At 33.2% G+C, this 27,269-nt stretch overlaps 1 protein-coding gene across 10 annotated transcripts in view; it reads left to right on the top strand.

Annotated features, from left to right (window-relative positions):
- Nucleotides 1-27,269, top strand: part of LOC129578446 (homeobox protein araucan-like) — a 63,585-nt gene that overhangs the window by 2,260 nt on the left and 34,056 nt on the right. Inside the window, exons 1-2 of one of the 10 annotated variants that reach the window (XM_055467065.1) lie at nt 19,989-21,034; nt 21,201-21,350. The exons of 3 other annotated variants lie outside the window; for them this stretch is intronic. In XM_055467065.1, the coding sequence (XP_055323040.1) occupies nt 21,303-21,350 (48 nt within the window). In that variant the 5' untranslated portion in view covers nt 19,989-21,034; nt 21,201-21,302. Of the gene's footprint in view, nt 1-19,983; nt 21,351-26,060; nt 26,312-27,269 lie in introns of those variants that run through there. 6 more of the 10 variants (XM_055467064.1, XM_055467067.1, XM_055467063.1 and 3 more) reach the window with 6 other exon arrangements.

The raw sequence follows: 27,269 nt of genomic DNA, 5'->3' as shown, positions 1-27,269 counted from the left end.
CTTTAGAGAAGTCATGGTTCACAAATGAAAACGTAAAATAAACGCAGGCTACTTTTAGTATTAACTTAAGATTCGTCAACTAACATAAACTCGACTATTGTTATACCCAAAATCTAAACACAAGGAAAAAATCAGAATTTTTCACGAATCCAAATGGATACATTTATCCTGCAAAACCAAACTATTCAGCCAGTTAAATGCGGTGTGAATGAATAAATAAAAACAAAAATATTATATGGCCTGGACTCCAATTCACCTTTTTCATTATACTTTTCAGACCAAGTCATGGGATAGAGGGAACATTTTGTGACAAGAAATTGTTCACAGAAATGATCAAAGTGGACGAAATTTGGTGACAAAAATCAAGAAATTTGTTTGATTTATATTTATATATTTATTCTATTGGGCAGTTCTTCCTTCAGAATAAAATCAACAAGAGTATCGTAGTTAATGTGTTCGATCGCAATAAACTTTGGCAAAACGAATGTGACGATCAGTTGAATGTTATTTAGAATATATGATGTTTCCATTTCTTCCAACCCTTCAGAGCACAGTATGAACCAGCAAAAACGGATGAAATCAAACAATGGAAACCCAATGTGCCAAAATATGTATGTTTTTAATCATCTTTTCGAGCATCGGTGAATTTATTCTGGGGGACCTTGAGTATTACTCGATTAATGGTTAGGGGAATGTATCCATGAGTTGATCGTCTAAGCTCTTTTGGCCATAAACATTTTTATTTATGGACTTATGTGGATTTATACATACCATTGGATAGTTATTGACATTAGTTAGAAGTTCTTGAAAGCCGAATTTTGTTGTCTCTTCTGAAAAGTTTGTTTGACCAATTTTCCAAAGTGTTGATTTTTGATGCCTCAAAATATTGTATCCATGAGTCCATCTATTCAAATCTATATTACACATTAACTTGGGAAATAGATTTGTCTCAAATTTTGTCAGTATTCTAGTTTACAGATTTACCCGTAATAACATATTATTAACTATGTAGTAAGTGTAACAACATACCGATGTTACACTTTAAAAAAATCTTTTTTGTTGTTACACTTTGAAAAAATTCGATTGTGTTGTTTCATTTCAATAAATTTTTTATTTTTGTTTCACTTATATGTGTTGTGAATAGAAATTGCGTTTTCATTCTCGGACATTCAAATACATCTTGGCATCCCGTGAATTTGACAAACTCAACACGGAAATGTACTACACATGTGTGGAAAAAATGAAATCCTCGCCCAAGCATGATGCATCGAGATTTTGGCAATATGTTGATTCAAAGAAGAGTACTGACAACAATCCGAAAGTCATGCAATTCGATGCCGATGTGCGCACGGCAAACGAAACGGAATAGGCCAACCTGTTTGCAAAATTCTGGAGGAATTCCAGCTCGACATCAATTTTGTGCTTGAAGAGCTACAAGCCGCGAACACCAGGAAAAGAACGGATCCCGATGGTATGCACCCATTGATACTAAAGAATTGTGCGAGTCATTTGGCGGCTCCACTCACGGAGATCTTCAATAAATTATTGTCAACTGACCATTTTCCTGACAAATGGAAGCGCTCGAGTGTATCACCCATCTTCAAAAAGGGGGCGAGATCAAAGATTGAAAACTATCGTTGCATTGCTAAGCTCAAAACTGTGGCGAATTTCTTTGAGCTTTTGGTGAACGTCAAACTTCTGTCACTGGTACAGGACAAAATCACCAAAAAACAACACGGCTTTATAAAGTTTAGATCTACTGCATCCAATCTCACCAAATTTACCTACTATGCCCGAAGAGGCATAAGTTCAGGTGCGCAAGTGGACGTTCTCTACACGGACTTAACTAAAGCGTTTGACAGAGTTAATCACAATAGATTGATTCTGAAACTCAGATCGTTCAACCTGCCAGACAATCTTCTTGCTTGGGCGGAGTCATACCTGTCAAACCGAACAAAATTCGTTAAGTATGGAAGCAACGAGTCAAACGAATTCAAAGTATCATCTGGCGTGCCACAGGGAAGTCATCTCGGACCTACCTTTTTGTTATTCATCAATGACATCAACACAGTGAAGCGCAATGGTAATATATTCAGCAAATTCAAAACCGTTCAGAGTTCAGTTTGCATTGCTTTTGTCCCTATCGGAAGATCACTGACTTCAATTATGAATGACGTTTAAAATGTTTTTTTCTGACAAATGACTTTTCCAACATTTGGGTAAACCTTATGACGAAAGCATTTACTTATACTTCCAAACTATACCGTATAGATGCCGTTAGAGCATTCATTGCTGAATATTTTCCATTTACAGCGCACTTTGTTGAATGATATGGTGGATGAAATGGACGACATAATCATTCCCTTGTTCGCCGATGATGTGAAAATTGCCATGATGATCAGAACGAGCACGGATGCTGAAAAGCTACTATCGGCTATCGAAAAGCTAAAAGATAGGTGCGATGCCAACAATTTGCACTTCAACCTCGACAAATGTCCTTACAATCGCCACGAAGAAATGGGACATTATCGATACAAAGTGCAAATACGGTTATTTCACTTTCAAGCAAGTATCGGACCACAAAGATCTCGGCGTCATCATTGATCAGAAGCTTAGTTTTGTCAAACACATGGACACAATTACATCGAAGGTGACAGCGGCCCTTGGATTCATCAAGAGATTTTGCTACGACATAACCGACGTTCAAACGCTCAAAAGATTATATTACGCAAAGACATAACAATTGGAGATTGCATACGCACGTTACGGCACACTGACTACCTAAAAATCAAAGACAGGCTCATGGACAAACAAATCAGAGCTCAAGTGCCATAAATGTGCAAATATGCAAATAAAGTGGCTGATCCATTCAAAAATTCAACCATCCGTGCTAGCTTCATCACATCAGTACGCAATGAGTAAAGTTAAAAATTTAATTTGAAATACTGAAAAATTTGTATACAAAATTAATAAACTAATTATTCAGCCAGTTTTTGGTGGTGTAAATGAATAAATCGCAGCATACATTTTTGTTTTTGTGCATCACTTGCATTCAGGGCCGTAGCCAGCTCGGAACATCCGGGGGCGCTCATGGGAGCTCACAAAAACAACAGTTATGAAAACTAAAACAGCAGAACTTAAAACTAACAATTCATATTCAAATTAACATTGCCAATGGCACGACAATACTACAATCGATTCAAACGGACCGAATATTCATTTGAAATTGCCATCGTTTTCTTTTTCAAACTGTTGGCTTCAGTTAGTTTTCAAAAATTCGATTGTTACTATATTGTGATTTTTTTTTCAAATATTATTTTCCTGCTCAATGTCAAAACTTTGACAAAATTCTAGGTATATTTCTGAACGTACATATATGTTTTGAATCGTTAGAGGACGCTCGGCACCCTTTCGTGCCCCAGTGGCTACGACTCTGCTTGCATTCAACGAAAAATAAAATCTTCGGGTTTTCAGAACTCCGTGCTTACATTTGATTGTACATCTTACTGTACAAAAACTAATATTTTTGAGTATACATCAATATATGTTCTACCGAAAAATAATTTTTAAGCGTTAGTTTTCTATCATTTCCCCTTAAAAGTAATTTGAACATAGTTTTTATTGAAAAAAATTCGATTTCCAATATAGGTAGAAAAATAGTTTTGTGAATTGGCTTGATAAGACATTTGACAAATTTATTATTTTCGCATTCTTGATGTCACCGATTTGTTTTTCGAAATAAATCCCTCAAGAGGCGGAGATTTATTCCCAAGATTTTTGGGCCCGTCTAATCCGAATCTGGCGTTAGTTCATTACAGTTTCCAGAGAGATTTCGTCAACCTACTTCCACTATCACAATTGCCATGAAACTCTCAGGATCTCATTTTTTTCACTATAAAATAAAATCTCAGGAAGTTTTATGCTAATCCGTACACTATTATGTTCAGCCAGAGCTTGGCAGTGTTAACCATTTGTCTGTAATAAGTGAAATGTTACGTTTGCTGTAATGAAGGGTCATATGGACCCCAAAACAAAAAATTCCACCATCTTGAATCGTTTGGAACATACACAGTTTTGAGTATTTTTGATGGAATTTTGCCTCATTTTCATAAAATCTTCAAATTTCTGTGAAACAAGTTTATGTTTTTCAAAAGAGCGTATCAAGAGAGGAAAAATACGAAACATTGCAATGAGACGATTTTATACCGATGCTGCCATCTAGAACTACGCGCCCGTCACGTAGTACTTAAGGCATAGCAATGGCGACCCATTAATACTGTCAGAACTGTCAAATGCGTTTTAGATTTTCAAAGGAATTCCGTTCATCAATTGAAGTGATTCCACTTCTGAGCTTTTGTATAATCAACCCATTAGCGCCCAACGTCCTATTTTTAGGACGCGAAATTCGTGATTTTTTTAGTGACTTTTTTTACATTTTTCTTTCTTTCGGCTAAACGGTTTGGAATTTTGGAATGAAATTTTGCAGGGTGGTTGCCAAATGTCCAGAGAGAATTTTCACAAAATTTCCCGAATTTTCTGATTTTCCATTTTCCCGGAAAACTCGTGAAAAGTCGATTTTTTTTTTTGATCAGAATGACATGAAACTTTGGGAAAATCATATTTGGCCAAAAAATAGAATACCCACAAATTTTCATCGGAAAATTCGAAAAAAAAATTCCTTGGGCGTTAATGGGTTAATAATTGCTGAGATCTTTTTATTTTTACTGAAACAATTTCGACTTCATTAAAAACTCGTGTGTTCGCTTCGGTGGTTCTGCTTAATACATATAAATACAATGTCAAACCAAACTCTGCCAACTGAATAAACATCAATAGAAGTCGATAGAAATGTGTGAAAATATTTGTAAGTTTGAATTTTTTAAATAGTGGATACAAGATAAACAACTATTGATTTATTATTACTTGAAAATAATTACAAAAATTTTATAATACGCATGATGTAATACACCAAAATGATCATGCACATTTCATCGATTCCTGTGTATTTCATGAGTAATGTGAATTTCATGTCAATACAGAAATGTGCTATCCACAGCACATTTTTGTGCTGCCCACAGTACATTTTTGTTCTCTCCATAGCACATTTTTGCATTGACATGAAATTCACATTACTCCTGATTTACACCAATATTAGACCAAGAGCCATCAAACAAAAGACATTACTCCTGAAATACACGCTTGTGAATAGATGATATCCGTAGTTCTATAAATTTTTCTCTTCAAAAAATCAAAATCAACATTTTCGAATACGAAAAATTTCAACAAGTTTTCTAAAATTAATACAGAGAACTCGTTTGCATTAAATTTGAAGACATCACCCAGAAATTGGAGCGCTATCATTGTTTATCATTGTCGTTACTCCTGAATTGCAAAATCTCTAATTCAAGAAATTTCAAACAATCTTTCATATATTTATTTAATCAGAAATAAGAATGATGTTTCAAAATAAAAATTCGCTCTTTATTGGTGACGATGTTTTTTTCTGCTACTGTCCTCAATGTAATACTAATAATATGTATATGGCGGACCAAAATGCCGGAAACTAACTAACGAAGATGCTGTCATGGCGAAGCAAAATGCCGGAAGGGCATATTTACCAAATTCTCATTCCAAACTGTCATTCCATTATACATAATATGAATTAGACAACAAATATGATGTACACTTCAGAACTTATGAAATCGAAAAATAAAGAACGAGGAGGTTGCATTCTTGACAACTTTGACATTTCGATGTACACACACATATAAAAACGTATGGCGGATTGAAAAACGTCACCAATGAACTAAACTATCACTTGGTGTAGCAAGTTCATTGAATGTGTGAACGGGTGGCAATATTCGATGACTTCAAAATCATATGAAAAACCACACAAGTGTTGACAGTGCAAACTCACGATTTTTTCGAAATATTTCTTTGGAAAACAAATCGTGGAGGAAGCCTAGGCTTTGCAGAGCCCGAATATCAACAATAAAAGAAAATAAATGAATATAATTCCCAAACAAATAATGTATATAAAATGTATGGCGTTTCCAATCTCACCACTGTTCACCACAATCAGTCAAAGCATTAATGTGAATGACGCATGACAAAGTGACTTTGACAGCAACGCATATGAATTAATGTCATGTTTACAGTCGGAAACGTCAATGCAAAATCTCCAGTATCCAGGTTCAGTCTACTTTAAATAAATTTACCGGTGTTCGCGGGTTTTTACACACACTTGTTGACGCTTGTTGAACTATCAAAAACAAACTATAAACAATGGCTGCCACTGAGTAATGGCTGTCACTGCAGCTATGACAGCCCATACTTAATGTATGTTACACATAAAAAAATTTAAAAAAATAAATTCAATCTAAAATATATTTAAATAAATTAAATTCATAGGAATAAATAAATGTTTCACTAACAATGAAGACATTTAGTGCCGATATATTTCGATTTTCCACCGAAACAAATGTAATTTCATTTGGTCGATCGAAGTTACCAAAGAAGGTAATGTTATTCAGGAGTAATGGGATTTGTTCATTAAATTTCAATAGTGAATGCGTCATAAGTTGATTTATGTTTTATTGTCGGACTTTTGTCGTAAATATAAATGAATCTATTTTCCATGTATTTTACAATTTATTAGTCCAATGAAAATGTAAAATTATAAATGAATTAATGTGGAAATTCAATGATTATAATACGATCTCCAAACACCGTATTTAAGATTACTTAACATTCATGTGAGCGCGTACAACTGACATTCGGGCGCGTAGTGGACGCGTAGTGAGTGAGTAGTCCTCACACTGCACCGCTATGGAAAAATAAGTATACCATCGAGTTGATGTGAGTCATACATAGAAAAATATAAACCGAAAAGATGTAATTATTCGACAAAAAATAGAATTTCATCATACATACGTTTACCGTTGGCTCAGCACTGCGCTCGCTGTAGCTATGCACATCAACGCACGCCACTTATACAGTGACTTGCGTCATCGATATGCTCGGATATATCCGCAGATACGAAATGCTGAGATGCTGAGCCATCGGTATACGTATGTTTGAATTTCATCAATTTAGGTGTCATTTTGTAATGACCAAAACATCGAAACTACTTGTCATATCTGAACAAAATATGGCTCAAAATGAAGATAATTCATTCAAATTTTTCAAATATTCTCGATTTAATGAGATAAAATAAGATTTGAGCGATAATAACCCCATATTACAGCAAACGTAAGTTTTCAAATTTAGTCAACATATCTCGGGTAATTGTGGATCAATTATACGAATACGCGTGCACATAATGACGCCTAGATGCAAACATTTATGCGATTTAAGACGTATCAAAACAATGTCAACAATCTGTTGTATCGTTAAGGTTCATTCAAATAATATTTGACGTTGACGATTTCTGTCTTTGATATTTATCAAATGTCAAGATAATGAGATTGTTCTTATTCGAGGTAAATACGTCGATAGTTTTGGTATGTATAAAAATCAATGAATAAATGCGTGCGACGTTTTACTCTTGTTGGAAATAGCATCTGGAATATAAATCATAAGCAAAACCGTGTACAAATGATTGAAGTAAACAAAAATAATCTACAGAAAATGTGAACCGAAAAAAGTCACACTTCAAATGTGAAGTCTGATCGTTGAACAGAACAGAACAAAACAAAGAAAGAAAAATTTGGTGTTAGTTCTCATTTATGTCTCATTCTCACGTGAAAAAAGTCGTTGCAATTTTGGATTCGAAATAGTCGATATCGCGTAGTCGAGACGATTATGTCGCGAAAACTTGACCCATGCAATTCTAACGATACTATAATTTTCACCATTACAATATGGTTTTTGTGTTTGAGTCTATCGAGAAGAGTTTCACATAGTGAAGACACTATCAATGCTCCCATACAGAAAAAACATTTTTCACATGTTTTCTGCCCCCGAAAACGTCACTTTTTAACACGTAAATTATTACAGGTTGCGAAAAATGATAATATTCTGATATGAGTGTACTCGTAAAATCAACCAATAGCGACTGACAGTCCAGTTCTTGTGCCACCAAAGAACACATGTTGAACTGTGATATTTATTTTCATTTTATATTACTGTTACAAGTGCTACCATTTTTGTATATATGCGTGTTCATGAAAAAATGTAAGAATGCTTGGAATAAGTCCCGGAAATTTTAAATAAAATGGTCACTATCCCCGATTTTACACTTATTTCACAGCGTTGATGAGGACTGTTTGATCGAGCGAGCGTAATGAATGACAATATATGACCAGTGGTAACAATGTTTATGCTTCTATAATATAAAAGTCGTCAAGTCTAAATAGCAACTTATGGGCTCTTATTCAACAAATGCAATAAAACTGAAACCTCTTTGAATCTCGATCGTTCTTTTCATTTCACTTGTCTTGTCTTTTTTGTTAAGTTGAAGCACTTTAGGTTGTAACTCATCTGAGCCGCGACATGGATGGATGGATATAACTGAGAAATGGGTGGAATGGCAAAAACTTACGCCATGTGTTAGAAATCTCACCCTTGAAGCGATGTGTATTTAGATCCCTTTTGTTTTCTGCTGTTTTTGTTGCTCTATTTGCTGCTCGTTTCTTGGGTGTATTCAATACATTGACACTAAACGTCACAGCAGAATGTTTTTATCATTCAGGTTTTTTTATTTTCATTCAGATGCTCGTCTCTTTTTTACTCTTGTTTGGTATGCGATCATATCATCATTGTACGTATTTCAAATTGAATAATATGTATTGTATGCATTACGTCCCTATCTACAGTATTTTCATTTACGTTTATACTCTGATATGAGAAACACTTTTCGTAGAACGTGAAATGTGCCATAAATACAATATGACATATAAGGGTGCCTGTTTTTGTGTCAGTCTAAAAACTGAGTTCGAAAATAAAAAATGTATCACATGAAAGAGGAGTATGCAACTTGTATGCTGCAGAAACATCAATAAAATGGTAAACACGAAAATAGCTGAGCCACTGCGAAATGATTTCATGGTAATTTAGCTTTTAAACCTAATTCGTACTGGCACAATATTAAAGCGGAATAAAATTTATCGAAAAACAAGCCATTCCATGATTTCCTTCTGACCCATACTTCGATTTTTATTTTGTTTCTTTATGACCACCTAAAAATGCGAAACCAGTTTGCGGAGAATAAACATTAGCCAAAACGAAGCTATTGTCCGGAATCAGCAATCGCACATATCTTTGAAGGAGGTAATTGCGTCATAGCCATTCAATGGGATGGACTGTTTAAGCCATTTTCGGAACATTCGCAGTGGGAGATGAAATTAATAGCAAAACAAAATATACCGTTTGTCACCCCCTGAGACCATGCTCAACCACTTAACCACATATAGCGCGATATGCGCTAACTATTCAAATTGCAGTCACAGGAAAATGTGCTTCACTAACGCTGCACATTAACGCTTGAATTGAATCACACTACCACTATCAGTGCCATAGAAAAACCACGGGTGTGACATAACCATAAAATGCACATCGCTCATGTGTCAGAAAACGGAGTGAGTGATTTGGCACACTCTATAAATCTATTGAATTCGGAGTAAAGTATTTTAAATGTTGCAGAACAAGTTCCGAAGTTCGCATCATCAGATTGTCGTAAACATTTTTGACTAATTCTCAATAATGCCATGACAAGCGAAATAAGTAGAGAAACACAATGTTCTTTTTATTAAACTAACCTACCGGCGATAATGAAGATATGTTGTCTTTCAAATTGTTTACACAACATATTTGCATCGAATATTTTGTTTATTTTAATCCATAATAAAAAAAATCGTACTTGATTTCCCCCTCCAACGGTAGTGAATAGACACGACTAAATGAACTCATTAACAATGTTCCGTAATGAACAAAAAAAATACTTATAAAATTGATGTTTATCACCTGCTACGCTCTCATGAAAATCAATTTTGCACATTCGTGAAATTTTTATTTTTTCGTCTTCTTTATTATTGAATATAAAAAAGATTCAATAGTTTGCGATAAACATTGAACGATCTGACTCACAACTTTTGACACTTGTCTCGCAGCGCTAGAAGTGAGTTGTCAGACACTTAGATGGAATACCTGTGACGACAGTACAAATTGGCACAAATGAAAATAACATACGCCTAGTTTATAGATCGTTGTGCGAAGAAACAATTCTGTGCAAAAATCTCCGTCTGATAAAATTTTCGAGCGAAAATCGTGTGGTGAATACCAAGTTTTTTTTGGCATGGCTGGTTATAAATAAAAATTATATGGCTCATTTGAGATCTTCTGTGGGTAGTTCGCAAAAAGGTCAGCAGACCTACGCGACGGCGCCCTTACTCTAATCCATACATCCATACGGATCTTCCTTTAAAATTTACAAATAGTCAATAAAAATGATAAAACGGCAAAAAAAAATGACGAAAATTCAACAAAATATTACCATTGTCTTCAGATTGAGAAAAAAATTCTGACAAAAGTAGCAATAAATTGAAAAAAAAATTGAAAATAAATTTTACATAAATTTATGTATTTAGTGCTGTCAAATTTATTGCAAAAAACCTCAATTTTAAACCTGATTTATTTCCTAGCTTTGTTTTCATTTTGTGTTCCAATAATTTAATAAATCAGAAGAAATCAAATTCAATCGATAGAATCGTGAACCATACCAGAATCGATATTCAAAATTAGAACGAATTTTATCAATTGCAAAAATTGATGTTGTTGCCGAAGAAAACCTTAATTACTTTAGAAAATCACAACAGTGAACTGAACCACTTTTATACAGACATATTTGAATTCAAATTTGATGTTGATGAGAAATTCTCACAACCTATAATAATTTGAATTGATGGCTATATTTCAATGTAATAAAACAATGAAAGTACTGAAACCACAAATGGCCGGTATGCTGTATGTCAAACGCATCCAGATCAACGAGAGAAATTGTATATGATATATCACACCAAGTAGATGATGCGATCCCAAAAAATTAATCGAGTTTCCGTTTGTATTCAAAATGAATAGCAAAATGAGTGTTAATACATTCATATATATACATATATATGCGATAATAAACAAAGGAAAGGGAATGAAGCAAAAGAAATTGAATACAATAAATTTTAATAGCTTTAAACTGTTCAATAAATTAATTTCAAATTGGATTACAATTAAATCAGATGTGAATAATTTGCTTCCCTTCATGGCAAACTTTGTCGTTTATCGGAATTCGGATCGTCGTAATCAAACCGCCACACGTGTATGCATTCGCATGCATTAAAGTGTCGTTGCTGCAGCGCACATATATCAATACGAGAACGTGTATATTTTGTATGAGATTGCGCTGTTCTGACGCTATGAACATTGTTCATTGAACAATGTTGTATTTTTCGGCATGTTATTTTTTGTTCATTGTTAGATTGGGTTTATCGGTGTTTTTAATTTGGTCTATATATAAATAAACTGATTGTTCATTTTCGTCCGAATTTTTTTTAATTGGATTTAAATAAATATAAATAAATGTTTGGTTTATAGGCCTTTCGGATGAGAAAATGGTATTTTAAAGCTCAATTGCATGGGAATGAGTGGTCATTTAGTTGAAACATGGGCTAATGTATTTGAAGCAAATCCAATAAATCTTAATTGACCTCAAGTACAAATTGGTATATTTTTGCTAATATTTCGTACGAAAAATCGACGAACGATTCTACCGTGATAAAACATTCAAATTAAAGCCAATTTGCAATATTCCTTTTTTGAATTCAAATTGGTAAGTGCTTGAATGGATCCTTTATTACTGTATAGTGTACACTGTACATGTAATAAAGTAATAGTGGAAACTTTGGACAAAATAATTTTCAATCAAACGGGACAAAAAAGGAGTCTTACCTTTGGAAAGCGTAATTTTGCAAATACGTCGTGCCTATTCATTTTTATATCCTTAGCGGATTACACAGATATCTAAACATCTGAAGAATACTGGCGAATAGCATTGAAACATTAGATCTACCTAACGGTGTCTACTATGATGCAACATTCATTTCAAATTCTGATTTGATCGATAGGAAAACAAGTTTTGTGTTCAAATACCGCCTAAATATCACAAGAACATTGAAGTATTTAACCACAAATTTTTGCTTCTGAAATACGTCTGCAGAAACGCCATTTTCGGTGCGAATTATTTCGGTTGAAATAAATTTCCAAAACGACCGGATTTTTCTACCACTTTGTGACAATATGCAAGATTGGATAATACTACAGGCCGATTCCGTGTCAAGAATTAGGAGGCATAGACCCATATTTAAATTTGTACTCCGTATCATTTGGTTAACATTTGACGATAAGTACAAGTACCGTCAGCGTTCATCTATTTCATTCAAAAATTTACTTCAGATAAAAATGCTAGTTTGATAAAAAATAATTTTATCTTACGTCAAAAGTGGTATGTTCTGGAATTTTTAATCAAAATTTAATTACTTGTAAGTCCAAGGGAACCAAAACCTTTAAATCCAGAAGATTTTATTTTCCTCCACTCATCTTCGAGTGATTGTGCCAACGTATCACACACCTACATTAACATAGCGAGATACTCGTTTCTTTTCGTTCTTTTTGGACTTGTAATGAAATGAATTCCACGGAACACATTTCCCGAGGTGATCACAATACTTTAACGTACGTCTATTTCGTACGGAACAATAATACGTGCATAATCTCTTATTTAATAATGTAGCCCTTTTGTTCATATCGTTTTCAAACCGTGGCGACGCAACGTAAGTGCATTAAATGGCATATCAATCGTTTTTAAGATTTATAGAAAACAATACAATGTTATAAATTCAAATATATTTTGTCACCGGCTTTCATACGAAATTTAAAAGGAGTAACATATTTTATTGTATGAAGAATTTGTTGACTTATAGTGCTTCTTCATTGGTGAAACGTAAATCTGTGTATTACTTTCACTAATACTACACCAATTATATGGTAAACCCATAATACATGGAGATTTAGTAAAACGACAGCATCATTTATAGTTTTATTTTATTGAACCGAATAAGTGGTACGATTTGGAAGGCTGGTGCGTGTATACGAATTATATATAGTCACGCGATAAAGAGATTGAGCATCTATTCAGTTTCCGCACAGAAAATAAACTCAGGTTGTTCTGGCATATTGGCGGCGAGTAAATGGTATATGTAGAAAACTCTTACGAAGCTTGGCACATTGATATTTCAAAATACAATAAACATAGCTGAATATTCTTTTTCCAAGATGGTTTAGCACAATGCCTCCTATTCCAATTGATCTTCATCTTATGTTTTAGATGACATGAAACGACACTTAATTCACTCTTTAAATTTAACAAAAATACCAATAACATGAGTAATTTTCGGTTTGATGCTAAACCATCACACTTTTAAAATATGAGGTAAAATAAATGATCATGTTTATATGTGGAATTTTTTTTAATAGAAATAAGCGACATCTTGACGCATGGAAATGAATCAATAAAATTAAAACATATGCAAACTCAATTATCACAGAGCATTTCAAAAAATGTTTCCTTCGTTCAAAAAATAATGTCCACTTATTAATGAAACACCCTAAATTAGTGATCAACAATTTTAAATCACGCTTTATCAAGCAACAAAGTGCGCTTTAAATGGAAAATATTCAGCAATGAACGCTCTAACGGCATCTATATGGTATAATTTGGAAGTATAAGAAAATTCTTTCGTCATAAGGTTTATCCAAATGTTGGAAATGGCATTTGTCAGAAATGAGTCTGTGATATTCTGATAGGGACAAAAGCAATGCAAACTGAACTCTGAAACGTTTTGGATTTGCTGCATATGTTAACATTGCACTTCACTGTGTTGATATCGTAGCTGCGCAATAGGTACACTCTGTGGTCACGTTTGAATTTAACTTTGCCCTGTTTTTATTCTTTACAACAACAAATCACACACATTCTGTGTAGTTCGGTAGCTGTATTAAATCGCTAATTGCGCAGCTATAGTTGATATTAAGGTAGTATAGGTTGGGCTTAAAAAATTGACAATCTAAGCAGTGATAAAAATAAGCGGTAGTTCTACCGGAAACCGGTAGTTCTTAAATGAAAAATGCAGCTCTAAATTGGAAATGCGGTAGTTGCTATTTTTATGATTTTGGAGAATTTGACACTAGATATAATTGATTTTCAGAAGTGAGGACCTTTTTTTTTTTTTAGTCCTCACTTTTAAAGACTGGTTTTACACTAGATAGAATCGATTTCCAAAAGTGAGGACCTTTTTTTTTAGGTCATTGATTTTTTCAGCTCGAACGGTAGTTCTTAAAAATTCTTATTTTAATCTCTGAATCTAAGTATATCACTGATCAATTTAATTTCGTCCATCAAGCTGCTATTTTTGAAATTATTCTGGAAGGCATTTCCTTTAATTTACAGATTGAAATCAACGAATTGTGTCATTTCATAAAATTGTATAGTAAGAGAAGATTTCGGATATATTATTCTTTCATCAACCTAGTCAAGAACATATTCTTTGAACTACAACAGAAAACAAAATAATGGAGCTTCGCTTCGTTCCAATCCTCTTTGTAATCTTGAATCAAACAAAAAACTTTACAAAGTCAATTCTGGTGCCGAAAGCGAACATAAAATTCGTGGTATCAATTTAAAAAAATCATTTTGTATCAATATTCAACCACAGTAACGCCTGATTTTACGCCAACTTATTGTCATTTTTTGCGATATTTCATGATTTTTCCAGCTTTTTAGTCAAAAAAGTCTTAGTTTTGGATATAATTCAATCCCTGAAAGTTTGAAAAAGATCGCATGAAACTACGTACGCGGACACATAGACACACAGTCATAACTAATCGATGAGAAGTTTCAGAAAAAACATGTTTCAAGGGGTCGCGTTCAACATCCGCTAAATGAGCCAAAAACTGAGAATCGCTCCAAATTTTGAAGTGGCTATTTCTGTGCAGACGTTTAGTCGAATCCCAAGTTTGAATGCATTTTCTGGGCCTATGAGCCATTGGCTTTCTAAGGATACTTCATTCATAGCAGATGCTCCCTTAGGAAAAAAAAGTTCGAAATTGCGTGTATACATAGGCGAGTTCGATTTTTAGCATTAGGGTGCTTTTGTCACTCACGCCTGCTGTCGCCGGCTGTGATGCATTTAGCACTTAATGAAATTAGAACTTGTAAAGTATGATTTGAAGCATCTGAAAATTTGCTTGTTTATAGTCCATATATAAACAAAAGATCAAGTCACTTTAATCCCAAATCTGGCCAGCAAGGTCAAATGCATTAGACAAAAAACAAAACAATAGCTCTACATTTTATGTAGTGCTAAAAACCTGGAAAATATTTGAAAGTTTGAATAACAATAATTAACTAGCATAATATTTACATAAATCTCATATACACACAGTGTATGTATGAAAACTCGAATACAACATGTTCCTCAAGATAACCATCTAAATCGAAGAATAATCATAATTATTGTAGGAATTTTATACTGAAAAATCTGTCATATAAAAAGAAAGAGCAAAGAGCACCTTGGTATGCCTAAAATGCGGTTGTTTGCATTCTCTTTTTATTCTGTTGATTTTTTAATGCCATGTTTTTCATTTTCGCGTTTTTCTGTTATAAGTATAATTGCGAGAGCTCGTGTAAGATCAAACCTTCCGTCTGTCTTGAACAATTGAAGAAATGTTTTCTGTTTTCAATGAAAAATAAAATAAAACAACACTTTATAAAAAACAATACGCTTCATATTCTGCTTACATTCCTCCCAATGATCATTTCGTCATTTTTTGTTAATAAACATAATAACAATGTAAAGAAATTCGTGTTGTGTTTATTTGAAAATGAAATAACAATTCAGAATTGCCACTTATTTTCTAAATGTTATTTTTTTTTGGACAACGGAAAAGATTGAAGCGACATGTTTCACGTTCATATATTGAAATAGTTGAACGTTTTTTATGTATGAAATGTTATTGATTGAGTATCGGTTAGGAACTCAGATCTGTATATATCAAGCTTAAAGTCAAGATATTAAACTAAATTGACATAATTAAACACATTTCCGATCTAAAATTGCTTAATTTCTTTCTCAAATCTAAAATAAACTCTAATAGCCGCTCTCCCAAACTATTTTAAGTACCGGCTAGCACGAATTAAGTGCGATATTCAGCATTGATTTTTTGATACGTTGACGACCTCCATGCTATATTTTTGAAGCAATTTCAAATGTTTCAACTCTACCACGCAATCCCAACTAATGGATAAAATGTAAAATGTTAGTTATTTGTTATCAGTGTATATTTCTACGATATATCGCCATTACTAGCTTATTAATAGTGTTGACATTATTCAATCGAAGTAAGAACATTAGGAAAAGTTACTTATTTCCCCTCTTGTTTGGTTTGCGCTAATATTTTTTCATGTCATGACATTTTCGATTCAATACTTCTAACTTTTCGAAAAAGAATTGTGTTGATTCATAAAAATTATTCAGCAAGAATTCATTTTTTTCCATTGAGCTATTTGAGTAGGGTTAGTTTGTTTTCCAAATTCCAAACAACATGTTTTTCACAATTCAATGGACACATTTTGTACGTACGAAACTCCATTTTTCACTAAATTTCTTATTGAGTCGAAAAAATTTAATCCGAGAAATATAATACGAGTTAGACGAACAGCTCACAAAAAAAAATTTCCTGCAGTTGAGTGCGTATTCTTTGTACAATGGAAAACGAGATAGTGGAGCTTTACACCGAAAGCATCGTCCAAGTTAGATAAAACTTGTGGAGGAATTTTGATTCTATTCATATGTCTCAACATATCAATGTACATATATTAAAGGGGTTTCAGGAACTATTTTAATTGAAGTGCCTCGCGAAGTTGATTGGAAAGAATATATTGAACAAAAATGTCCATACTGTTAATGGAATAATTAAATTAGTTAATCATTGTAATTCTTTCCTTTCGCCCAATGAAATTTTAAAGCGAATTTCAGTTCAATAGAAAAAATCTGTGAAAATCATGATCAACTTTCAAAATGTAATAATTGCAAACACAGCCGTGTGAAGCACTGTAGTTATACCTTAGGAGAACACGAAGAGTATAATTATCTCTTATAGATATTAGTTGTTTTGTTTCAAAAAATTTAAATTATAAACAAATCATTTATTCTAATCACTCAATATGTATAATATTCTCTGTCCTGTCGTCTGTAACAACAAACATTCGAAACAGTTTTCATTTTATTTCATAAAACTTTCGCATAACACAGTGCAACATTTTTTCGGTCATCGATGCGGGCATAAGTTTTGAGTATCGCTGCTGAAAGTACTTACCAAAACTAGAAATTCTGCATTATTCGTTTTGTCAACTTGGCTCATATTTTCATTTGATGAAATTATGTATTTTTGGCTCAAACTGGATTTTGAGCACTTTTTCGACATTTTCACTCGGTAAACCGTAAGGAATATTGTTTTTGTGTCTTATGCAAAGTTGTAGGTATTGAATGGGAAAAAAAATGCAAAACAAACTTACCCCAAAAAATTGCATCTACGGCCTCAAAATCGACAATGCCCATTTTCTACCATTTTTTTAAACCATAACTCGCAGCGTATCCAATTTTTATGGCCACTATCTTCAGCAACTGGAAAACTTTGCTTAACATACTAACCCAGAAAATTTATGTTCTATCTACCTTTTTGGCTCAAAATCACTCTTTGGTACCAAAAATGGTCAAATTGTTGAGAATTTTGGTTATTACATGCAAATATCTATATATCTTTCCACATTTTTGCTTGAATTTTCATTAAGGTGTCTTTGCAGATAATATGGACTTGTTTTTAAGCTAGTCTAGTGGAAAAAATCTCTAATTTATAGGGAAATTTCGAGTTTTGGACCAATTTTTAAGCGTTTGGTGGACATTTGGCCAAAAGAAGTCATGACAACAGCCATATTTTTCATCTAAGAATATCAGCTTAAAATGCCATACCGCTTAAACTGAAATATATCATCTGTCATGACTCAATGTTCACCAAACCACCAAAAATTGGTTCAAAACCAAATTTTTTCCATAAAAATGAATTTATTATATATTAAACTTCTTTTGGCCAAATGTCCACCAAACGCTTAAAAATTGGTCCAAAACTCGAAATTTCCCTACAAATTAGAGATTTTTTCCACTAGACTAGCTTAAAAACAAGTCCATATTATCTGCAAAGCAACAACATGAATCGTAAATGGAAGATATTCAGCAAATGATGCTCTAGCGGCATCTATACGGTAGAGTTTGGAAACTTGATTAAATGATTTCGTCACAAGGTTTACCCAAATATTGGAAATGGTATTTGTCAAAAATGGCATTTCAAACGTCATTCATGATTCATGTTAGTGAACTTCCGATAGGGATAAACAGAACTCTGAAAGGTTTTGAAAATTCAAGCAAAACATGTGGAAAGATATATAGATATTTGCATGTAATAGGCCAAAATTTACAACAAAATGACCATTTTTGGTACCAAAGAGTGATTTTGAGCCAAAAAGGTAGATAGAACATGGTTTTTCTGGGTTAGTTTGTTGAACAAAGTTGTCCAGTTATACGTTACCTACCAAATTGCTGAAGATAGTGGTCATAAAAATTGGATACGCTGCGAGTTATGGTCGAAAAATGGTAAAAAATGGGCATTTTTGCGATTTTGAGGCCCTAGATGCAATTTTTTGGGGTAAGTTTGTTTTGCATTTTTTTCCCATTCAATACCTACAACTTTACCCAAGACACAAAAACAATATTCCCTACGGCTTACCGAGATATAGCCTTGTGAAAATGTCAAAAAAGTGCTCAAAATCCAGTTTGAGCCAAAAATACATAATTTCATCAAATGAAAATATGATCCAAGTTGACAAAACAAATGATGCAGAATTTCTAGTTTTGGTAAGTACTTTCAGCAGCGATACTCAAATACTTATGCCCGCAATTATGTGTTGCACTGTGTAATATATATATATATATATATATATGCACAATATGTATCGTTTCATCCCTGCTGAATGCAAGGATCTGAAGCAAAATTTTGCAATCATTTCTGTCAGTTGTGCCTTCAATAATTTTGTCAACTGCTGGAGTGTAACCCTCATCGACCGTCGACTATATTTTTGAATGAAATGAACGGAACACGTGTATCATCAGTGAGTAACATCTTGTTTTGGTTTCTCAAAAATGTGTACAAATTCTGGATGCAATGCAATTCCAACAGGGGTATTTCGCGGTTATTTTCATCGAAAGCACCCAGCACGCAGACTCGTTTCATGTGACACAACTGAAGGCACGAAATTTCTCGATTCCCACTCATCACATCTTACGACAAGTGGGCGTGTTCAATGTGGAAGGCGTCTACAGTTGGCTGTATTCTCCTGTTTTCACAGTTGAATTTCGTCTTTTCGATTTAAATCTAGTTCATAATATCATTCAAACTAATTGTATGAAGTAGTCTCTGGCATAGCGTAACAACATACTTTCAATTTCACCAAATCATTGCTGACATACAACTTTTTGAGCCACCAGAGGCGGAGCCATTTGATATGAATGAATAAATTGAGAGCACTCTTCTACGCTAGCCGTTGAGTACACATATTGTCGATACAGTTGCTAGAATGAATGAGAGAAATCAACAATACGAATGGGCTTGGTCTTCAATCCAGTTGCAGTCACTAAAAAACACCGACGTGTGAGTGCACATGTAGTGGTTTCGTTCAACGATTTCCGATGTTTTCACTGTAGTCTACCGCACTGAATGAGAGATGAAACGAATATGTCTAGCCGGTTTGCCGCTGTTGTAAACCGATTCCCCCACCAATTGTGCACAAAGCAGTGGAATAGCTTGTGGCTGTATAGCTGCCTCTATAGTTTGTGTTCGAACGTGAACGAGTGCGCATCGTTTGATACGCATGTTGCGCATCGTATTCGAAATCAGTTTTACTTGCACGAATTAGATAAGAAAGTTTGAATCGTAAACAAGGATACACGAAAACCGAAAAGCCGCATATTGAATAACTATAACACCGGACAAGGTTTATTGCATCAAATTTCAACGACAAAAATCACAGTGTTAATTCTTTAAGTTACGTGAAGTGTACTTAATTTACTATGCCTTTAGTTCGATTTGCACGTTTTTCGGTTCAATTTGACATTTATGCCTCATCGACCACCTGGAAAAAATAAATTGATAACAGGCATTTTGCGGAATTCAAAAATAGATCAACTTTCTTTACGAAGAACATAATATATGACAAACAAATAAACGTCCATGGAATTTGTGTATAATTTTTCTACGGTTCGTTTTCAGTAGTTATTTCATTTCGTTACTATATACAGTTTAAAAAACACAAACAAAATAAACTCCTACGAAAAAAATAATTTTCCACCAAAAAGGGAATGAAAATAAAACGACGAAACAGTCCAAACAAAAAGAATTCTTGCACTTACACCAATGATTGGCGCATCGCACATGTCATGTACGCTGTTGATGTTATTGTTACTAAAACCATTCGTGTATATTTGTATACGTAGCTGCGATTGTCCTTTGTAAACAATTTGTTCAATGCCTCAATGTAGAAGAGTTATGTGTACTGCTATTAATGTTAAGTTGGTGCTCAAATTCTTCCTTATTTACTGCCTTTTTTTCCTGCGAAAAACACCTGTGTGAAAGAATGAGTGAGTGAAATTCTCGACCAATATTTCAAAAAAGTAAAAACATACTAATAATTATTTTGGTTTATCTAAAACAAATATGAGAAATTCCATTCATCATTAGAAGTAAACTTGAAAGTGCATCAATTCTTATTTGCTGTTTTACTTGGTGTCGTGTGATTGTTGAAAACTATTTCAAAGATAGCTAGTTATAGTGTACGAATGATATATGTATAATATGGATAGCATCAATGATAAACATATCTGTGAGTCCATTAAACGGTGCCAATGTGTAGTGAATCATATCTTGGACATTTGATAAATATTGCACGAAATGAAGAATATGAACGCTCAAAAAATATGAACAATTGTCAATAAATTCGTTTTTATAAATGTGTGTGTTTGTACTCTAACGGTTTTTTGTTTTTGTAGATAGAATTTTATCAAATTCCCTTTTTTTAAACAAACAAATCAATAACCCGTAAGGATTTAGTTAATTGTTATTAAACGCGGTTTATTGCATATACCCGGAAAATGGCTTCTTACTCTCAATTTGGTTACGGTTATCCGTCGGCAAGTCAGGTGTGTACAAATACAGTCTTTCGATTCTGCAAAATGTTATGACCATTATTTTCTTTCTGAATCTTCAAAATACCACATAGTGGTTTCAATCCATAAAAATGAATTTAATTTTGACATAATATCATGAGCAATGCAAATGTAATTGTTGTAATGATACGTGAAGGTAAAACACTCAACTATAAGTAATTTCAAGAAAAAATTTCGAGTTGATATCAACTACAGCATGATGTCGTTCGAAATGCGCAAGCGCTTGTTTATTTTCTTTCCTCTTGTCGGATGATTTTCTCCAAGAATACCAATTCAGGATAAATATTCGTTTCGTTCAATCGAAAGGAATGTAGTCGGTTTTTGAACCAACACTTATACAGACATTCCATGATCTTGAATCATGAACTTGGATTCCATTTTTTTAATTGTTCGGTTTTCCAAAACTGAGAAACTATTTCACCGGCAATGCGTTTCAATTAAAATATAGAATACCAATTTGATAAGTACATGTAATCATAGCTTAATAAATGTGACGTAGTCCTAATGTTGTAAATGAAAAGATTTTGTGTTGGTTCTGATGGTGAGGCGAAATTCTTCGACTCATATCTTTTTTCCGCACATTCCAATTGTATTGAAATTGAAATAATATATATGCTTATTTTCGGTTGAAATTGGTGAATTGTTGAAAGCTGGAAACTTTATTTATTATTCACTGACAGCATTAAAATTGCGTTGAATTACTTTCATATCTTGCACGTTTCATATTTAGACAAACATTTTTGCACATGTTTATATTGGATCTAGATAATGGTTTCATATTGGATGTTCGTAATCACATAAAGAATAATCTGAAAATATTCACTGTTATTTTGTGAACGAGTAACATCAAGTCCACTGAAAACATTCACTAAATTCTGACCCGCAATCATTTTTTGTAATCAAATCCAAAATTTATAAAATATCTAAACTATCCAATCCCGGCGTTCATGATTTATGAATTCAAAATCCGATATTGTAATTAACATTTTGAAAAATTATCATTAGGGTGCAGTCACACTAGGAAACATTTTACTGGAAACATGGAAACAAATTTTCGCAAATGTATGGAAATAAAAGTGTTTGTTTCCAGCATCTTTTTTTTCCATACAATTGCGAAAATTTGTTTCCATGTTTCCAGTAAAATGTTTCCTAGTGTGACTGCACCCTAAGTAAATATAAATCATATCAATTAATAGGTAATGCTTAGGATAGCAAAACTAAGGTCACAGAAAATGAAACATTTTATGTTCAGACAAAAATCTTTGACAAACATTCAGTGAAATTAAAAGGCTTAGGGTGAACAATAACATCGGTAATAGTAGGTGACATCTACTTTGATTTTATTCAGTCATAAAATAACGTTGAAGAGTAAACAAAAAAAACAATCAAACAAAGAAAATAAATTGGTACGAAAAAAAGACTCATATATGTGTGTCATCCCTAGATGAAAGTTGCATCATATCACGTAAACTGCACATTTTCCCTATATGAACGTATGAACGTCATAGATGGTATTATCAATACAGGTTAATGGCCACTAAACAAATGTTGACTTTGAAAGAAATAAGAACTCAGTATAGAATCTGTCTTAATGGCAGATCTGTCCATCCAAATGTTAATCGTTTGATTATTGTGCAACACACTTCGTATCCTGTGAAAAAGAATTTTATATTGTATAGTATATTTTATTTCAAAATTATTATAATCGGGGCTCGTTTAATGTCAGCAACAACGGTGGATACCGCCGCTGGGCTGAATATTCAAACGAAAAAAAAACCAATCGAATTGATTGTAGATCGTTTTTATACATTTTTGGAGCTTCATTACTCGTCGTACAAGATTTAGTCATGGTTTAACCATAGATAAGGTGGTTTCTTATGTTGTGCTTTCTTAATTTACAACGAGAAAACCTCCTTAGTTCTACTGGCGATGGCCCTGAATTCACACATATAATCTTAAAAGCACTCATTATATCTTATTATCATTTTTTAAAAGAGTAATCATTTGCATGCTGAATAGTTAATGTTTTCGAAATAAAGGCATTGATGAGACTCGTCGTGGATAACTAGCATACCACCAACAAGGTATACATATACAGATGATTATCTAAAACGACGAAGGCTATTTGTGCCTCCGAAAATGGATGCAACTTGAATGTATCAATTTGAATATGAAAAATTGTTCATGATAATTTCTGCTATCTGACGAAAAAAACTTTCAACACATTTCCCCTTTGCAGCTGTTTGTGAGTGGTGTTATCGTTATGATTTTGTTAGTCTTAGTACAGTAAATGTCATTTATTCTAGCCTTTTCGTTTGAAAACAAGGAGTTCGTTTAAAATCATAATAGCCAACCAAATAATATTCACCACAAGCACTAATATAGATCCCTCTCTCTCTCTCTCTCTCTCTCTCTCTCTCTCTCTCTCTCTTACCTTATCATAGAGCCATAATGAACATTTAAAATTGAGAAGAAAGAAGAATTAATTCCAAACTTCCACTAAAATAAAAAAGTATGAAATAGGGCAAGTATCTCATCGTTGATAGTCAGAAGAGTCAGCAAGAGTTCTCCCTAACAAAATGTTTTAATGGACGTAACATAAATTCAAAAGCTTATTAAAGTTGTATCGCTGCACAGTCTAGTGCCAAAACATCTTTCGTTTTCTCATTTATACTTCAACTTACCAAAAAGCGACAAAACAAATGCATAAGGCAGCAGTTAACAATTAAATTTAGAGAACGAGGAGGGCAAAAAGAGAAACAAAAATATGTATGCTAATATTTATTATAATGAATATTTATAAACTTGCTGCTTCCCTAAAGGTATTTCAACGTGCATATTTTTTTGCTCCCTTCTTATTATGTTGCCGTAAAATATCACTACCGAAAACATTTCTTCAGTACGTCTGTTTTTTTTTCTTATGTGAGGGAAAAAAGTTATCCAACAACGATAACGCCAACGATGGAGTTGTTCAAGTAACACTCTCCGATCACAACTGACATATTTTCCCGATTATATCCAGAAGTGCGAAAGTAAAGGCAGAATGAAAAAAGAAAAGAACGTGTTCTGTTTTGCGAGCACACCGTTTTACGTCTCGTTCGATCGCAATCGCGAAACGAATAATTAAGCATTTAACCGGCCAAAGGAAAGAATCAAGGGAAAAGCAAAATAAGTACAAGAAATTAAGAAAAACAAAATTGTAATTTATTTAGAATTCTCATGGAAATAGTTGACATATCAGTGCGCATTACATCTCTGTAAGAGCGTATCCAAAAAAAACAGCAACAAAAGCAGTCAACAACGAACACACAATGAGCACTGAACAGACAACATAGCAGAAGAACAATGTTGAGTATTCACATAACGGCATGACTGACAGTAGCTGCGTTTCCTTTTTCACAATTACCTTTCTCTTTGCTCTTTTTTGCTGCCTTTTAGTGTGCACGCATAATTGATGATACAGACAAGGCGATAAAAGGGAAGACGCCATAGCAAAAGTTCGAAGACTATGATAATAAATAATAAACATCAGCGATTATCCTCCATATACTTTTGCTCAATTTAAGCATCATTAAATTATTTGATTGACAAATAAGAGCACAGATCTTATTCACACACACACACACACACCTCAAAAATCATGTGTATTCATTTATGTTTTTCAGAGGGATATAGGATTTTCTTCTTCTGATTTTGTGAAGCATAAAAACATATGTCATAAATAGAAATTCAAACAGTTGGAAGGCAAATTATATGGATTGATCTGGTTTTATCAATATTTAATCACGTATTCTTTGTGAAAATTACATTCCGTAAGAATGAAAAATAGAATTTGGAAATCTGATTCCAACGAAAGAACCAATAAAACCTTGATTGTTTACAGTTACAGTCACCCTGAGAGATCATCATCTATCAATTATTTGAATACTATTATCTTTCAAACGTAAAGTGTGATTTAACTTCAAATGAATATATTTTAAAGACCATGTTCACTGGATATTTCACATTGCATTAGTTCACAAAAATAACTTATTTGATGCAATGTGTTTGTGTGGTTCTCAACTATGTCATGCTCTTATGATTAATTGAAAATGAATTATAGGCATCGACGATAACTAATGGTTAATTGACCATTCTTGAACGAAAAGTATTAACGAATTAGAGGATTTGAGTTTTACTGATGTACAATTAAGTACATGTTTGTTACGAAATAAAAACAATCCTCAATGTGTAAAATTATGTAATGTTATTATTGTATAACAGTCAGAAGGCATGATGATAGATCCCAGTGAATTTCAACAATATACTAAACTTTAGAAACGTAGAAATTGAAACGGCATTGCTTGTAAATAATAGAGGAAGTGCTTGTAAGAATAAATAAAATAAAAATAGAATAAAAAAAATCCCAGAAAATATTGGCATTTTTTTTTAAATGAATTATTTTCGTCCTATGTCAATACATAAATTTTTGTACCATTTAAAATAATTATCGACGAAAATAGTACCAATAATCAAATAAAAGACCTGTTGATGGTACCCACAGGTACAAGATAAATAATATTTCGCACTTACTTTGAAGAATTCTCATGAGAAAAGGTTCAAAAGAAATGTTCACAATGTGGTCGTCAAGTAAATTATTCAAACAACCGTTCAAAGAACTGATGTGAGTGCGAATTTAAACGTCAATCGCAAAAATCGTCAACGAAAATAATACTGAAGAAAACAACCAAACGAATATCAATTAAACAAATATGCCGTAAGAGGCATACGGGAAACAGGTGCAACTTGTGCGCCAAACAACGACATTGAATAAAACATGCGAACAAATGAATGACCGAAGCAACAAAACATACATAACAAGAATGGACAGTGTATTTTCCTTCTTTTTACTAGCGATTTGAAACTTTAAACTGAAAAATAGTTTACTTTATGAAGTAAGAGTCATATAAAGTTTAATAAAATACATAAATGCAAGTAAATGCTCCAATGACTTCATAAAATCGTTCACAATCAATATTGACTTTGCAGCATAGAAAAGACCAATGATGAATTCATCTGTCGGTCATGAGACGAATGTTTGCCACATAATTTACCTTTTCTTTTCACTTGTTCCTTCTCCTTTGCATCAATAAAATGAAATGTTCACCATTATTATAGCAGTTAGTGCTCCTAATCAGTTTTTTTCGCCCATGATCGTTTTCAATTCACACCGTTTTTTAATGGCGTGACTGTTCCTTTTTTCAATTTATGCCGTTTAATAGCAAATAAGAAAGAAATGAAGGAAAATAATTATATGGAATTTGATATTCACTTATTTTGCAAACAGGAAAAATGTGTTTAATTTCGTTTTCGCACTCAAATAACACGACATACAAGGTCCCTTGCAATTGGCATCTGCTCTTTCTTTCTGTTCATCAACTCAATTAGCTTCCCATTTTGAAACAAATGCCAAATGACAAATATTCAGTCTACAGTATAAATAAGAAATATTATCGGATCAACTCAACAATTATTATTCATGCAAATAAATTGATGGATGAAATTAAGATTATTGTATGTTTATTGAAAGAGCGAACAAATATCATCTTCTTCAGCCATTTTTAAGTTGGAAGAAATTCATCCATAGATATGTAGTGCATTTTCTATATATTATAGAATTATATACAGATGAAGAAATTGTATTTTTACTTGCGAAGGTGAAAAATATCGATGAAAAAATGGTTGAAAATTGAAACAAACTAAAGTCTCTTTTCAAGAGCATTATGCTGAGGTGATACAAAGCAAAGCAAGTTATAACCACGAACAAAGCAATACAAAATTCAAGCAATTCAATTGTCATTTTATTATGTTTCGATCACGGCCGTAGCCAGCACAAATTTCTTGGATGAGCGG

The sequence above is a fragment of the Sitodiplosis mosellana genome, unplaced genomic scaffold (genome assembly GCF_009176505.1).
Source record: "Sitodiplosis mosellana isolate CC-2019 unplaced genomic scaffold, AAFC_SMos_1.0 Smas_scaffold_6226, whole genome shotgun sequence".
Taxonomy (NCBI): Eukaryota; Metazoa; Arthropoda; class Insecta; order Diptera; family Cecidomyiidae; genus Sitodiplosis; species Sitodiplosis mosellana.
Note: the sequence above shows the minus strand (reverse complement) of the source record. Positions and strands in the feature narration are given on the sequence as shown.